The sequence below is a fragment of the Polychytrium aggregatum genome (genome assembly GCF_025602895.1).
Source record: "Polychytrium aggregatum strain JEL109 chromosome Unknown BJ171scaffold_1, whole genome shotgun sequence".
In the NCBI taxonomy this organism is placed as follows: Eukaryota; Fungi; Chytridiomycota; class Chytridiomycetes; order Polychytriales; genus Polychytrium; species Polychytrium aggregatum.
Window position 1 is genome coordinate 1,394,916 of NW_026516203.1, and position 15,729 is coordinate 1,410,644.

At 57.7% G+C, this 15,729-nt stretch overlaps 4 protein-coding genes across 4 annotated transcripts; 2 read left to right on the plus strand and 2 right to left on the minus strand.

The window, feature by feature from the left end:
* Positions 1-10: 10 nt before the first annotated feature.
* On the minus strand, positions 11-3,401 carry BJ171DRAFT_418314 (uncharacterized protein; the record flags this gene model as incomplete). Its single annotated transcript, XM_053107337.1, has 15 exons — positions 11-93; positions 286-401; positions 520-601; positions 714-737; positions 865-886; positions 978-1,005; positions 1,084-1,138; positions 1,239-1,335; positions 1,572-1,615; positions 1,698-1,742; positions 1,944-2,011; positions 2,160-2,433; positions 2,611-2,693; positions 2,797-2,818; positions 3,188-3,401. 15 exons carry the CDS (start codon positions 3,399-3,401, stop codon positions 11-13), a joined length of 1,257 nt encoding a protein of 418 aa, XP_052971955.1.
* Positions 3,402-4,328: 927 nt separating this feature from the next.
* On the plus strand, positions 4,329-9,331 carry BJ171DRAFT_10128 (uncharacterized protein). The gene is made up of 2 exons (XM_053105390.1): positions 4,329-7,353; positions 7,483-9,331. The coding sequence occupies exons 1-2, from the start codon at positions 4,411-4,413 to the stop codon at positions 9,208-9,210; spliced, it is 4,671 nt and encodes a 1,556-aa protein (XP_052971956.1). The 5' UTR covers positions 4,329-4,410; the 3' UTR covers positions 9,211-9,331.
* Positions 9,332-9,980: 649 nt separating this feature from the next.
* BJ171DRAFT_576683 (tRNA wybutosine-synthesizing protein 1) lies at positions 9,981-13,015 on the plus strand (the record flags this gene model as incomplete). Its single annotated transcript, XM_053113768.1, has 6 exons — positions 9,981-11,068; positions 11,208-11,321; positions 11,458-11,639; positions 11,804-12,096; positions 12,313-12,690; positions 12,875-13,015. The coding sequence occupies 6 exons, from the start codon at positions 9,981-9,983 to the stop codon at positions 13,013-13,015; spliced, it is 2,196 nt and encodes a 731-aa protein (XP_052971957.1).
* A 183-nt stretch (positions 13,016-13,198) lies between these two features.
* BJ171DRAFT_10104 (uncharacterized protein) lies at positions 13,199-15,103 on the minus strand. The gene is made up of 4 exons (XM_053105389.1): positions 14,858-15,103; positions 14,437-14,564; positions 14,069-14,245; positions 13,199-13,815 (listed from the first exon to the last, which is right to left on the minus strand). Exons 1-4 carry the CDS (start codon positions 14,920-14,922, stop codon positions 13,382-13,384), a joined length of 804 nt encoding a protein of 267 aa, XP_052971958.1. The 5' UTR covers positions 14,923-15,103; the 3' UTR covers positions 13,199-13,381.
* Positions 15,104-15,729: the final 626 nt, after the last annotated feature.

Genomic DNA, 15,729 nt, shown 5'->3' on the forward strand with positions numbered 1-15,729 from the left:
GAGCTTGTCATTAATATAGGTCGCCGTCGCGGTTCTGGAGATACGAAGTCAAGTCGAAGCTGATGGTGACCAAGCCGATGATGATCTCGAAGGCTGGACCAGGATCCCGCCAGACAGGTCAAGCCGATGGATCGAGCAGATCAGAGAGGGTTAGAAACTGAACCATGGAGCTTGAGGCACGAATGACACCATGCAAGCCGAGCAGCCGACCCGCATGCGCTGAGTTGGAGGGTCCAGACGCCGGTTTTCCATGGCTCGATGACCTCGCTGCACTTTTGTTCTCACCAATCAGCGTGATCACAATCCACTCGAGCTGTTCGCCGTGGAAGCTGTTGAGGTGCTCCTTCAGCATATCCAGAAGATCAGAGATCACAGCGACGCGCTGGTTGAGAAGATCGACTCTGCGAGAGGAATGAGCGAAATCAATAGTGCTGTCAGACGCACTTACGCCTTCCCGGCGCGCAACGTCGACGCCGTTCAAGGGCCGCGAGCGCATGACATCTCAATCGAAAAGCATACCTCTGGGAGATCTCGAGATAGCCGCGAATGGCAATGTAGAGGGGCTCGAGCGCCGGCTCGGACCAGAAGATCTCGGGCGTGTCTGTAAAAGTGATGGCCAGTTGCTTGTTGAGCTCCGAGGGTTCTCGCTACGAAGCAGCGGCAAGAAATCTAAATCAGAGCCACAGGACGTCCGGGCAAACTTGGGCACCTACCAAGAACATTGGAGACCAAGTTGACTGGAGCGGGAAAAACACAGAAGAGACAAGGCACCGAATCAGCGAGGTTCCGAGACCGCACCATCACTGTGTTGAGATGCGGGGCGGCCGTGGCCGGGATGCTGTTTGTATCCTCGAGGTGACTTACCGTTGATTCTCATGACAAAGAGCTTTGTTGATAACATACATGCATGTGAGGCGGGATGGTGAGGATTGCCGTTGATGACAGCATCAGTCGAGATGGTTCAGAGCGAACTCTACCTGTCCGATCTTTTGATTGATAGCTTTCCTGTTGAATGACAAATACGTGGTAGAGCGTTAGGGCGATGAAGTCGTGGTGTGGCTGGCGAAGTGGCCGAGCGCCTACCTCGACATGTGAATCTTGCCTGTCTCGGCCATGATTTGCGGGATCATCTTGGTGCCTGCGGACAAAATTGGGGAAGATAAGACTCTCGACCAAGTCATAAGTTCCTCGTCCACATTGATCGCAGCAATGTGTCACCATCAGATAATGTGGCTGACCTTCGATTGTATTTTCGATCAGCTCCTCAAACAGAGCCATTTTGGCACTCTGTGCGATCGCGTGGGAGATTGTGAGCTTGACCATGGTCGACGGGGACTGGTTGTGTCCGCGACCATAATGAGGCCATGGTCAAAGAATCGAATCGAATCGAATCGACGCGTGCCAAATGATATATTAGGTTAGTGGTTCAGTCGCGATTGAGCCATTTGGGAAGAGTTGGTAGCGATTGGAAGAGAGGCAAACCAGAGTCGATCAGCAACAACAAGATCGTGGCATGAAGAGTTGCGCAAGCACGACGGCGTCAGTGGATTTGAACAATGGGACCAGCCTACCCTCAAGGTGATGATGTCATTGTAGATCCGAGGCAGATGCGAGGCTTCGAAATCAATACAACCATGTCGTCAGTGTCGCGTCGATTGTGATCGCGAGGATGTGAACGAAACGGAAACGCAGCTTACGGTTGTAATGGAAGTGGAACTCTTCAGTCTCGACCTCCTGATCGACTGGCAATGCATGCAAACAAAAATAGATCAGCTGACAGATACAACCAGGCCATGTTGTCGAAACCGATAGCCGCTTATAAAAGTGCCGAGAGTCACCCGTACTCGACCAAGCAACGCCGAATGAAGTGCCGACTCGGATCGGCCTTGAAGAGGATACGCCACATATCGGCGCGATGTTCTATCCGACCAAAGGGTGCTTACCCAGCTTGTCTTCCTCGAATGGCGATAGCTCTTGGAGCAGTCGCTTTTCTTCCTTCTCGGTCAATCCCCTGAAGCCCGAGCCGATGCCGAGAGCCAAATGGTGCGACGTGCGTGAGAATGCAGGCGAGCCCGAGCGAACGAACAGCGCAACCAATCCAGAGCGGCTAGAGCAGAGGAACTGGACCAGGGTGACTCGAGCAGAACAGCCAACCATACCAGAATACAACAACTCCATAGTCGAAGAAAAAGCACTCGCCAACAGGCGCGATTCGTTTGGCGAGCTTGCTTCGCGGGAGCGTCTGAGGAATGGCTCGGCCATTGACGTCCAGATTATGCTCGAAGAATCCACCCAAGCTCTCGACAGGATCGGAGACAGGCCCGTGGATGCCGACAGTGTGGTCAATATCCAAGTCGTTGGATTCGTGGTCATGCTCAAGGTCAATGAGGGGCTCATCCGTCGGCCGCTGGAAGTAGTACGGTGTATATATGACTGTGCAATGAAGTCGTGGATGGAGAGCGAGTGCGCAAGTACAAGAGAGCGAACCGAATCAATCATCAATGACGCATTCGCAATGCGACTGGCGTGCACATCAGTATGGACTTGCCGATGCATCAGCGACATCGGTGCGTGGGCGCCCAATCCGTGTTTCAAGTGCGATATGCCTACCTTCGTCGAAACGCTTTGGAGCCGTGCCGTTCTGGTGTTTGCATTTTAGAAGCAGCTCGTAGAGCCGATCCATATTGTATGAGCTGCGCGTGCCGCGGAATGGTATCGAGCAAAGGCAGTGTCAGCGAGAGTGATGGATGGGAGGACGCATTGCTGGCTGATACTCGGTCGTGGTGGAGAACCTACTTGGCAGTGCAATATGCCGTTACTGGAAGATCGTCCGTGGAGGATCATTCGTAACGAAATGGGCGCACGAGTCGATGGCGGCAAGACCAAGCGGCAAGACCAAGCGGCAAGACCAAGCGGCAAGAATCGGCGATGGAGAAGCGACGGGTGAGGAATTGCGACGGTTCGACTGCGACACGACTCGATACTCCCATCAAGGATACACTAAGGACGTTCCTGACAGATAAGCAGGCGAAGGTGGCCCAGGCACCAGGACCTTGATGCGAGCCAGGAATAGAACCAACACGAGTCGATGATCGATGGCTCGCTGGAATCGTGAGCAGGAGCGCCACGATATCGTCTCAAAGCTGCCCTTCTGGCCAGATCGATGGCCTTGACGGCGGGCTCGTACCTCTGGGGAGCCACTGCTTCTCCAGCTTGCTGAGCCATTGCTCCTTCCTGACTTTGGACGAGACGTGCGGCAACTGATCGTCCAGCTCGTCTTCCTGGAATTCATCGTCAGTGCGGTCATCGGCAGCCAGGGGGAAGACGGTGAGCTTCTGTGAAAGCTTTGTGGTTCTTCTGGGAACTCGCTGGGTGGGATGCGTGGGGTGGCCGGGAGCCATCTTGGGCGGCGATGGAGGCGGAGGCGATGAGACTTCGTCGGTGATGGGCAGCCGGATGAAGCCGCCCTTTGCGGCTTGACGGGATGCCATGGCAGGAGCAGGAAGCGAAGAACCGAGGGCGAGGGAGGACTTGACTGCGTTGGCTGTGTGAGATGATCGGCCGGCCGAGGGCTGAGAGAGCCGGGAGATGAGACAATGCCGCAGAGTCAGCGCGAAGACGCCGTCCAGAAGCAGAGAGCAGGGCCAAAGCCGACGGGCGTGTGCTGGAGATGGCGATGGAGACGAACGTGGCCAGAGCCGACGCAGGTGGAGCACAGCGCCCGTGTGCGACCCGGTGCAACGGGCGCACAAGGAAAGTACTTTTGCCCTGGATCCACTCGCCGGATCCATCCACCGGATCGAGCCGGCTGTCCACACACACACACACTCGCTTGTCCCTTCGCCGTCTTTGGCCGTCGCCGCATCGGCCTGCCGCCATCGGTTTGCCATCATCGGTCCCCCTCCAGGCATCCGTCCAGGCGCCGTCCATCTTGCTTGTCGCCACCCATCGCCGGCGACACCCTGAGAATTCCACAAGCAGTCTATCTCTTCCGCTCCTCCGCACGAACCCAGGTCGGTGGCTCTCCAAACGACGTCTTTCCGTCCAGGCGTCTCGATGCACCACCCCCTGCATCGTCCACGTCACCAACCCCGCGGTGCCTTCCTGCCGTCGTGGTCGTGCTCAATCGGCTCGATCGGAGCCAGACATGTCCCCATCTGCTGTCACTTTAGTCCAGTCGAGTTGGGCTTGCTCATTTCCTGCCGCCCCGATGTTGGTCGCCACTGGTTTTGGCTCCCCTCCCTAGCGCATCAGCAGCAGGAGTTGGTGTCATTGCAAGGCAGCGCCATCCAACACCCCAGCCAACCAGCCGCCCGTCCGATCCGCTGCCACTGACTACCTCTACTACTTCCCTTGGTTCATCTGCCATAGTCTCGTCGCACCTTGACTTGAAGCTGCTCTCCGGCTGCAATGTCCTCGCCATTCCAGCCCTCGCCGCTCCCCTATCGTGCTCCGCCTCCTGGAGCGGCCCTGTCGGGTCTGCCTCGGCCACAGCCCCATCAGGACCGCAAGCCGTACCCTCCCGGCTCCATCTCCACCCAAAATCCAACCGGCTATTCGCCCACCGTCTCCTTCTATGATGGCTCGCCGCAGCCGGAGGCCAACACCCTTCCGGCCCTCATCACCGCCACAGTCACCTCCGTCAATGGCTTCAGCCCCTTTCAGAGCTCCAACTTCCCCAGCGCCCTTGGCCAGCTCTACACCACCCCGGTGACCACCAAGCTCATCGCATCATTCAACTGGGCCATCGTCGACTTTGACCCTTCTATGGAGAAGATCGTCTCTCCTCCCTTTGGCCCAGTCGATTGGCGGTGGCAAATCGTGATCTATCCAAACGGCGTCGCCGCTGGTCACGGAAGCTTTGTCAGTGCCTTCATTCGGCCGCTGCCCAACGACCAGGAGCTGGCCGATGCCGAGAACTGGAGCCGCCCTGTCAAGTACTTTACCATCCGCGTCCGCTCCGCCTCATCCGACGCCCCGGGCATCTGGGACGACTTTGTCGTCTCGAGCACCTCTCTCGAGAGCTTTACCGGCTTCAATGCCTCTGTCCCCGGATGGGGGTTCCCGAGCCTCCTTGAGATCCCCCGTCTCTCGGAAGCCATCAACCTCGAGGGCACCATCAACATCGAAGCCGAGGTCACGGGCGAGGTTGTCGTTCCTTGGTCGAGCTTTGCATACACCTGGACGATCGACGGCTATGACGATCAGGCCGATGCCGAGCTCGAGTCTGCTCCGTTTGGCACGGACGAGTGTCTGTGGAAGATCCACTGGTTCAAGTTTGGCGAGCCCGGCTCGGCCGGCACCCACATCGCCGCGTACATCGCCCCGGTGCTCTCCCAGCGCGAGCAGTCCCTGGGCGATGGGTGGTGCAGACCCATCAGCTCCTTTACTCTCAAGGTTCTGCGCGGTCAAGGCGGCGCCCTGCTCTGCACAAAGACCTTTACCGGCGGCTATATCTTCAATGCCAAGAAGCTCAGAAAGGGCTGGCCCGACCTGCTGAGCCTGAGCTTGATCCCCGAAGCTGTGGATTGGTCTGGCAAGGTGGTCGTCGAGGCCGAGATTACCTGGGATCCCAAGTTTGGCCTGCCCGAGACACCGCTCGGCCAACTGCAGATGTCCCTTGCTGAGCGCACGCTCCAGCTTGCCGAGGCTCAGGCGGCTCCGGCCCTCAGCGACGATGCTGTCGCCGAGCACGAAGACATGCAGCAGCGCCTCGCTTTGGCAGAAGCGCGCGCCAGCCAAGCTGATATAGACCTGTCGCACCTCTATCAAGAAGTCGAGCAGCTCAAGGGCGAACGCGCTGCGCTGGCAACTGAACTTGAGACCGTTCGCGAAGACTGCCAAGCCGATCAGCGAGTGATTGCCAATCTGCGACATGACCTAGACATCGCCAAGCAGGTCGCCGAGGAGCAGGAAGTGCTCAAGGAGCGCATCAACGAGCTCAAATCCGAGCTCCGAGACTCGCGCTCGGCCTCCAGCGACTATGCCGTCGTCAGGAGTCGCCTCTCCCAATGCAAGTCCAGTCTAACGGATCTCTATGCCCGCATGGACGAGCCTGACTACGCCGTCCCTACTACCAGGACCGAGCGCATCTCCAAGCGACGATTGGTCCGTCGCACCATCGTTTCCACGGATGGCGCAGCTCTGCCTGCCACCTCTGAGGCTGCTTCGCCGGAACAAGAAGAAGAAAATGGCTGGATTGTTGACAAGGAACTCGAGGGCCTCCTGAACGAGGCTGAACCCGCAACGGAGGTTCAGGTCATCGAGGACTGGGAAGAGAAAATCGAAGTCACCAAGGAAACCCAGCTCGGACCGTTGACCAAACTCGACCTCGACGAACTCGTGCGGCTCAGGAGCGAAAATGCCCGCCTCAAGGCTGATGTTGCCGCCGCGCGCGCCTCTGTCGTTGAGTCGCAGTCCCAGCTTCAGCTGAAGCTCAACCAGGCCGCTGAGCTTCGCGACAGCAGCGAACAGCTCGGGGTCGAGATCCAGGATTTGCCGACCGCAGTTCAGTCCCTTCAGGAGGAGATTTCTGTTGCCGAGATCGCCCTCGCCGATGCACAGAAGACACCGATTCCTATCCTCCCAGAGACGGAAGCGGAACGCATTGCTCGCAGCGCCGAGTTGGCCATGATCCAGGCTGAGCTTGAGGTCGGCAGGGCCGCCGTCCTTGATGCTACCCAGCGCACGCCTGAGGAGCAGCTGAGTGCGGAGGATGGTCCTGGCGCATACCTGCCGAGCATCCAAGCGCACGTCGCCAACCTGCAGTATCAGCTCACTGTTGTGCGCGCCGGCCTTGATCCTCAACTAAGCAGCTACATCTATACGGCACCGGCCGCATATTACCCTCCGAATGATGGCGCCTATGCCCAAGACGGCGCCTATGCCCAAGATGGCACCTATGCTCAGGATGGCACCTATGCTCAAGATCCAGCCTATCTCCAAGACGATGTTTATGTCCAAGATGAGGGGTACGCCGGAGCAGCCATTCTTCCGCCAGAGCTGCAAGTCTCTGCTGCCGAGGCCACCAATCTTGGTGATTCATTTGAGATCCTCAACGATATCCCCGTTGCTACCAAAGAAGCCACGAGTGCATCTGCTCTTCCTCCTCCTCCGATTGCCGTACCGCAGCGCGTCGAGGAGCCCACCTCCCAGTCGTCTCTGGCGAATAACGAGCTGGTCGAGGAGCTTGAGCGTGTTCGTGCTGAGCTGGCCTGTCTTAAGGCTGGCCCTCTTGTTTCCCATGGCGATAATGACCTATTCAATCCCGAGCCCTGGACTCCTGCCGAGCCAGCGCTGAGCTCTCTGGAATCCGCATCTACTAAGGGCGGTCTGAGCCAAGCTGATACGGAGGTAAGCCATCTGTGCGAGCGAAAACGCCTGTGGCATCCGTGCGCACGAATGCTGCATCTAGCCGTCCAGATCACGACGCTTTCTGTAACCAATTTATCTTTGTCGGGCATTGCTCGCGGCAATCCTCAGCGTCTCAAGAGCAAGCTCGCCAAGGAAGCGAAGCGACAGGGGTCGTTCTTTACCACTCTGCTTGTCCTGGGGCTCTCCGGTGCCCTCGCCTACACGACACTCTACGTCGCCTGCTCACCAGAGGTCCAGCAACAGCGCGCCCACCCCCAAATCAACGAGATCTGCAATCAGCAGATCACGCCTGCCATGGACCTGGTTCGGAGCACTGCAAGCTCCCTCTCGCAATCGTTCACCGGTCAGGTTCTTCCCAGAGTTATTGAAGCGTACAGCCAATTCGAAAGCGCCCTCTTATCGATACAGATTGGCTCTGCCCACAGTAGTGCTGACGCCGATCGTGCTGAGTTTGAACGATTGATGAATGGCGATGAAGCTCTGTCCCCTACTGACTCTCGGGTCCCGGTCAGCCAGCCCTCGGAGCCGGTCCACAGCTCCGCCCAGCAGACCCAACAAGACCAGCCCGCGTCTGATCGTATTGAATCTGCCACCGAGTCCATCATCAAATACGAGGAGCCCTCCCCTGTCGTCGTAGCCATTCCAACCAGTGCTCCAGAGCCCCAGCCACCAAGCGAGCCGGCTTTCACAAATGAAGAACTCGCGGTCGAGGATATCTATGCAAACATAGTCATTGGTGAGCTGCACGCCGCGGTTGCCAACAACACCCTCGCGCAGCCTTCGGATGACACTGAAGGCTCTGTGGCGACATTGGTCGATCCAACCAAAGTCTCTCAGCCCACCGAGTCTGTTGAAGCCATTTACTCTGTCGAAACTATCGCGACTGCTCCAGAAGCCAGCTCTCATCCACCGCCCGAGTTTGTTGCCTATGCGCCCATTCCGACGCACGCCGCCGAGACAGCAGCGTCGGCCACCTCAGCGGACCCGGAAGCACCTGTTGCGTCTCGACAAGCCGATCTCACCGCTCCGACTTCAGCCGAGCTTGAATCGGAGGTTACCGCAGCGCCTGAGCCTGTGTCGATCACAAACCAGGCACCAGCTCCAACAACCACACAAAACGAAGCTCCGGTCGCAACCTCAGAAGCCACCACGACCAAGATTGAATCCACTACTGTGGCTGTACCTGAGCAGCCCATTGCTACTGAAGATGACGGATCGCTCCAACAGCAACAGCAGCAACAGCAGCAACAGCAGCAGCAACAAACCGTTGCTGATATCGCCGAGGATAATATCCAGCTGATAGTCGATGAGCCCAAGCCCGACGATGCTGATGAGATCAGCTCAGCCGAGACAGCTGCTGCAGCCAGCCCTACGGATGTGCCTGCGACGGGGGCCAGTGTCCAAGTCGCTGCCGGATCGCTCCAGGAGCCCGCAAGCGACTCTGTTTCCTCACAGTCTGCCGTGAATGTTTCCCAAGACGACGACGCAACGGGTACCGCCGCTTTAGCCGCTCCAACAGCAGACACGTCTGCCGCTGACGCGGATGCAGTCCTGCAGGATGGCGATGCGCAGCTTGCGGATGAACAGACGATCGAAATCGTAGTGCCCGAGGATGACGTGTTCATCAAGACCGAGAACTATCCCGAGGAGCCCATTGAAGGCGACGACGCTGACCAGCCCGACGCGGACAGCAACGAAAACCACGAGTTTGTCTTTCCTGAGGATGGTATTGTCATCATGAACTCCACTATTCCTGCGGCTGTTGATGGCTCGGTGGATGGCTCTGCAGACGGCTCGGTGGATGGCACGGTGGATGACAGTTTCGATTCGGAATAGAGGCCGTGTGGCTGCTGGTCTGAGAAAGCCGCTCATCGACAAAGCTGAACACGACCAAAGACGAATCCGCCTGGCCCTCCTGCTCTCCACAACCCGCACCCGACGTCGCTCTGACATGCTTGTAGCCGAATCCACCCACTACGCGGTCTTGCGTCTGCTCTAGAATCTTCTTTGCTACCGGGCACTCTTTGCTGCACTGTCCGCCTCTCTTGCATACTCGCTGCTCTCTGTCCAAATTCAAAATGACTAGATCTCAGTCACTAGACTCCATCTCCACCACGTGCCACATGGAAATTGCTCCCTCCATATACTTTCTTTCTACTTTCCTGCCTTTGCCTTTCTCGTTCTCTGCATCGTCGTGCCGATTGAGGAGGATCTCGCTCGCCGGCTCAGCCATGGGGAAGAAGAGATGCATAGAAACACAGATGCCTGATATTAGACGCCCACCTCATCTCATCGCACCCAATGAATCAGGCACGTCCGCCCCCTCCCCCCAAAAAAAAACATTACGAAACAGATCCGTTTGGTCCTGGGCTCGCCGACTCGCTGGATCCAGTCCCCGCCACACATGTCCATGGTCCGTGTCAATCACGTGGAGCCAGCCGGCCAATCAGCGATCGTGCGGTCCGCCTTTCTGTTTCTGGACTGAGGCCAATCGATCTGTTCAATCCGCTCGATCTGCTCGATCTGCTCGATCTGCTCGCCCTCCCCCGAACCGACCGCAATCGACAGCGACCCACCGCCTCCTCCGTTTCCTTGCGGCCTTTCAGATGCCTGTCCCAAGCCTGCCCGTCTCCGGGTCCTCGCAGAGCCAACTCATCAAACTTGCGCTGCTGGTACCGCTGATTGCGGTACCGCTTGTTCTGCTCTGGCGGTCCAAGCAGACGCCCGACCCATCCGCTCGGGATCTCAAGGCAGAGCCGTCGCCTCAAGATGGATGCTGTGGAGAGGGCTGCTGTCGTCAGAGTTCCGAGGCCTCGTGTGGAACTCCTGCCCCCAGACGAGATGGCAAGCGCAAGCCCAAGACCTTCACACAAACCTCGAGCACCAAAGTGAGCGTTTCGGGCCCCAGGGAAGCCGGGCCCCCGATCAAGATCATCTACGTGACCGAGAGTGGAACGGCTAGAAACATGGCTCAGAAGCTGTGTGCCCAGCTGGCTGCTGAGTACAGTTCGGCCCAGCTCCTGGACATGGCCCACTTTGATCCCGACACCCTGATGGCCACCAAGCAGCCGGTCACTCTGCTGTTCGTGCTGTCGACTTACACCGAAGGAGCGATCCCATCGCATGGCAAGTGGTTCTACGGCCTGCTGCGAGAGTGGTTCCACGACCATCGAGTCGAACGCAACGAGTTCGAACACATCAGCTTTGGCGTCTTTGGTCTCGGCGACTCTGTCTACGGACAGGAGCACTTTTGTACCTGTGCTAAGGAGGTTGATCTCTGGATGAGCAGCCTCGGTGCAAAGCGGATCGTCGGACTCGCCTGCGGGGACACGGGCTTGTATCGAGAGACCAAAACCGAGGCTGAGCCGCTCTTTGAGGTCTGGAGTCAGCAGTGCGCTCACTCCCTCAAGACCGGCACTGTTGTCGCTGCTTCCACCGATGGTCTCGGCCCCTCGCTTGAAGACGAGCTGAGCGACAGCGACACAGCCAGCGACGACTACGACCTTCTCGAGTCCGAAGATGAGATGCTTGATGTCGAGGACCTGGGCGCCGTCGCCGCCAGACTGAAGAAGGCCAAAGCCGAGTCACATTCTGATACAGAGCCCAAGGACATGGTGTCCAAAGGTCTGCGCGAACGCCTCACAAAGGAGAGATACACGATCGTCGGTACCCACTCGGCGGTCAAGCTGTGCCGGTATGTTTAGCGAGGTGATCGAGCAGTGGGGCAGGAGTACGGTTACTGGTGGATTCCTGCGACTGGTCGAATGCTCTCCGACACTGGACACCTCCTGCGCGACTAATCAGGCTCCCACTGCTCTAATTCTACTTGGCAGATGGACCATGTCCATGGTCCGTGGTCGGGGTGGATGCTACAAGCACACGTTTTTCGGAATCGCATCGCACCGCTGCATGGAAACCACCCCTTCGCTGGCGTGCGCCAACAAATGGTATGACCATGAGTGGGTCCATGTTTGCCACGATGAATGCGCACGCTCTATGGTGCTGCGATGCGGCGCACACAAGCGGCTGCATGTGAAATGCGTACCATGACCCGCATCTGATCGAATGGCAATCCTCGCGCAGCGTCTTTTGCTGGAGAAAGCAGTCCAACCCCGTTGGCAAAGAGTGGAAGTGGAAGGTGGATCCGCCCGAGCTGATCTTCAAGGGGGTCCTTGAGGGTCACCGCCAGAAAATCAAGCAGTTGAAGGGCATCGCCGGTGCCATCCCAGAACGGTTCCAGGAAGCTATGGAGCCTCGCCACTGTGGTGAGTCCGGCAAAAGAATCGAGTCCACATTCCTGTGGATCGGGGGCCATTTGGAATTCCCAGAGCGGCTCTCTGCATCCCTCTGTTGCATGGACAAAACCACAAACCGATGACCCGGCCACCCCCTGATTGTAACCATTTCTGAATCTAAATCTCGGCACCAGCCCTCTCCTTGGTCGGGGAGCCCATCTGGTACGAGCACATCAATGAGCTCCTGGACATGCTCCATCAAAGCCACATCTCCTCGTTTCTTGTAACGAACGGTCAATTCCCAGAGGCTATCAAGAAACTCCAGCCTGTGACCCAGTTGTATCTGAGCATCGACGCCAGTACCAAGGAGTCTCTGAAGCGCATTGACCGACCGCTCTTTTCGGACTTTTGGGAGCGCTATATGGCATCTATCGACTACCTGCGCGAAAAGAAGCAGAGAACCGTATTCCGCCTGACCCTTGTTAAGGTATGGTTCTGGTTGCTGGCAGTCTACTGGTCGAGCCTCTGCAGAGCTGTTTGCTCGGCCAATCGCTGAAGCGACGACAAGGGCAGCTACTTGCTGGCAACCGCTGCACGAGGATCATTTGTCGGTGAAGCGACCCACAAGAGCCCCGAGCCAAAGGCTTATTGTCTGCTAACTACTGGCATCTGCCAACACATTTTCCGCTTGGCAATCATCCAGGACATGAACACCAATGACATCAACCAGTACTCCCAGCTTGTTAAACGCGGCATGCCAGAGTTCATTGAGATCAAGGGCGTGACGTATTGCGGCGACAAGAATCCCAACTCTACTAGCAAGGATAAAATCACGATGAAAAAGGTGCCCTACTATGTCGAGGTTCTCAAGTTTGCCGAGGACCTGGTCAAGACCCTTCCCGAGGGCCAGTACGCACTGGCATGCGAGCACGAGCACTCCATCTCGGTGCTCATCGCCCACACCAAGTTCCTGATCAACAACGAGTGGCATACCTGGATTGACTATGACCGATTCTTTGATCTGGTGCAATCGGGGCGCGAGTTCACGAGTCTGGACTATGCGGCCAAGACGCCGGAGTGGGTAAGTCGCGGGGTTGGTGACTGTAGGACTTGGTCCGAAATCGATGACCAGCGAACAATCAGCATGGCTTTGCTCATCAACGTTGGCTGCCCCTCGTAGTCTGTATGCCACCAGCGAGCTCCATCCACCTGGCTCGGCTACCACGGAACCCACCTCCATGGCACTAACACCCCTGTCTGCACAGGCTGTCTACGGCAATGAGCGCAGAGGGTTTGATCCGCTTGAGGAGCGCACTCAAGGAAAGGGCGGCAAGAAAAACAAAGGCAGTGCTGCCATCTACAAGGAAAGTCTCGAAAAGGAGTCGGCCTCTATCGAGGCCGACTGAATAGCAGAGGCACAGCAAGGATCCAGGAGTGGTAAATGCCAGCTGACTGAGTGTTGCAGCGAGACAAGACCAAAACCACTCCCAGCTAGAACATAATACGAAACGAGTGCATACAACGACTGATCGCCACCCAACAAGCCGAGACCACGCGGCCTACGGTGCGATTGGGGCTGCGGGCCTGACTGTATATTATTACAGGGAATGGCGGCGCAATGCAATGACCCAGGCGAGCCTGTCCCAATACACACTCGGGATGCAAACGAACATAACGACGGTGCATCATCTGCCGTGGACGTCACGACCACAAGCGATGACTATGGCTTCGGGAACAGCATGTCTACCGCTCTGGATAGGGGGCCAAGATCATCACGAGAGATCCATCTTGTCGTCGCCAAGCGACCCTGTTGACATTCGGATCTCGGCGTGCTTCGTCTCGGAATGCAGACTGTGGCTACTGGACTTGAGCGCCGACTTCAAGGGGAATTTAACTGCGTTGGGCTGATGCAGTTGGATCGGCGGATTCTGACGAACGATGCCCTTGCCAGCTGGCCCTGATCTGGAAGGATTGGTCTCGCCTGCGTCTTCGTTACCGTCATCGGCCTCGTCAGCGTCGTCTTCATCACTGTCGTCCTCCTGGGCATCCTTGCCGTCGTTGTATTTTTCGCTTTTCTGGCTGTCGGAGCGGGCACCTTGGTTGCCATCGTCTTCCTCATCATCCTCGTCTTGATGATGGGTGAGTGCAGCCTTCATGTTGTAGTGCTGGGCTCTCAGTCGGACGAACCGTTGGTGTCGCTCTCGCTCTGCTCAAGGCAAAGCAGGGTACAGGAATAATTAAGCATAATGACTGGGGCTGTGCAGGTCCGGACGAAGGCTCATGCCCCATTCTTGTTCGGACGAGACAAGAAGGATGCGCCGGCTATGTTTCAGTCGGCAGGCACAGCGGCGGCGCTATCGACTTGGTTCAGGTTGGCAGCGGCGATTTGAGCAGCAGCAAAGGCGCCCGATATCGAGAGACACAGGGGTTGCCTCGAAGCGAGCACAGCGCACACATACCTTCAGCAGTCATATGCAGATGCTCTTCGTCTTCAGAAGACGAGTCCCACTCGCCCCTTGACATTCGTCTCTCGGACGACGACGACGACGACGATGTGATCGAGGATCTCGAGCTGTATCCGCCTGACTCCTTTGCCATCTGAATCGCGTTTGTCAGTTCAATCGGAGGAATGTCACCTAGGATGGCAGCGACTCTCTTAGCACAACGAAGCAAAAGCACTGGTGGCTGGCGAAACCGAAAGCATGGCGGGGGGGGGGGAGTAGAAGCCAACCATGAATGGAACAGACGCTGCGCGGGATCAAGGCAGCCGTGGGATTCCCAGTCGCCACATCGATGCACGCTCGGAGAAGCTGACTCGGAGCCCTACCAGTGTTGCCCAGGATGAGATCCCGCTCGTGGTCGTAGTGAATGAATGGGGTCTTGGGCTCGGTGATCTTCATTGTGTTTCCGCGTTGCGCCTCGGTCAGCATGATGTTGTCTTCGTCCCATGTCAGCCTGTCGATGGCCAGGAGGACATTGACCAGATACGGCATCGTGCAGGGGAAGTTTCAGCAGTGCGTTAGTGCACATACGGCAGAAGGCGATCCGAGAACAACCTGCCGAATAGAACGTCCGGCGGAGCGGCAGAGTCCACAACGGGATGGATGTGGGAGGGCCCGAGCAGGCTCAAGCAGTGTCGGTTCGGCCAAAGCCCAAGTCCCGAATACAAGAGTCACATCTCTCAAGGTCACTACGGTGTCCATCGGGCCCGTCAGACCCATCAGACTCGTCGAGCGGATCGAGCCTACTTTGAGTGCGATGTAGTCGGGCGCGAGGAAGCATTGCGCTTCAAGATGCCTTTGGGATGATCCATGCCGGGCGGATGCGCTGGGAAGACTCGGGCGGAGGCTGGGAAGCCGCTGGGAACAAGAAGGTGGCTCTGGAGCTCGGGTTACTGGTCCGGGGTGGTGGTGGTGGCTCTGTGCACCCTCGCTGATGGATATGGCGGTCGGCTCGCACGTCGTTGATGCTCTGTCGATGGGCTGTCGATGGGGATTTGGCAAGAGAAGACCAAGGCCCAGCAGCCTTCTTTGGCTGGCGCGAATGCGGTTCGAGCCTGGATCGGCGGCAGACACGTGATGCGGCGTGGGAACTCGGGCAGTGGCAGTGCCGGCGCAGGCGCAGACACCCGCCCCTGAGTGTCCATGTTCCGAATCAAGCCGCACGGCGCCTTTGTCCTCCTGGGGACACGGGCGGCTGGTGGCCCAGCAGGGGGATTGCCGGGCCGATGAGGTCATGCTGCCAATCAGGCTGCCCGTTCGCCCAGGCATTCACTCGCCCTCGCCCTCGCCCTCAAATCTCTCCGGCTGCGTCGGCGAGCCCATCGCCCTCCTCTCCCCTATCGTGCAATCCCAAGGGCCCTCCATTCACTGCAGAATCACACTAACCCTCCCCCCGCGCGATACTGCCACGGCTTGACCCTGCTCTTCCTGTCTCGCGCATCATCGATCCAGAGCTCGGCCATCGCACACGCTGTTCGAGCAGGCCCTTACACACTTCCCGTCTCATTGCGCCATTGCTGCTTGACACACGACTCTGGCTCCCGAAGCCGTAGTCCTTGCGTGTTCCCGTCTCCATGTCTGACAAGAAAGACGAGTCCGCCGAGAAGGCAACCACCCCC

What these genes read in the sequence shown, in the direction of transcription:
- BJ171DRAFT_10128 (XM_053105390.1), top strand. Translation starts at nt 4,411, where the DNA reads ATGTCCTCGCCATTCCAGCCCTCGCCGCTCCCCTATCGTGCTCCGCCT. An exon ending in TGAGCCAAGCTGATACGGAG is followed by an intron (nt 7,354 to 7,482) that starts GTAAGCCATCTG and finishes GGCAATCCTCAG; the next exon opens with CGTCTCAAGAGCAAGCTCGC.
- BJ171DRAFT_10104 (XM_053105389.1), bottom strand. Translation starts at nt 14,922, where the DNA reads ATGGATCATCCCAAAGGCATCTTGAAGCGCAATGCTTCCTCGCGCCCG. An exon ending in CCGACTACATCGCACTCAAA is followed by an intron (nt 14,565 to 14,857) that starts GTAGGCTCGATC and finishes GGCCATCGACAG; the next exon opens with GCTGACATGGGACGAAGACA. An exon ending in TCTGCATATGACTGCTGAAG is followed by an intron (nt 13,816 to 14,068) that starts GTATGTGTGCGC and finishes TGCCTTGAGCAG; the next exon opens with AGCGAGAGCGACACCAACGG.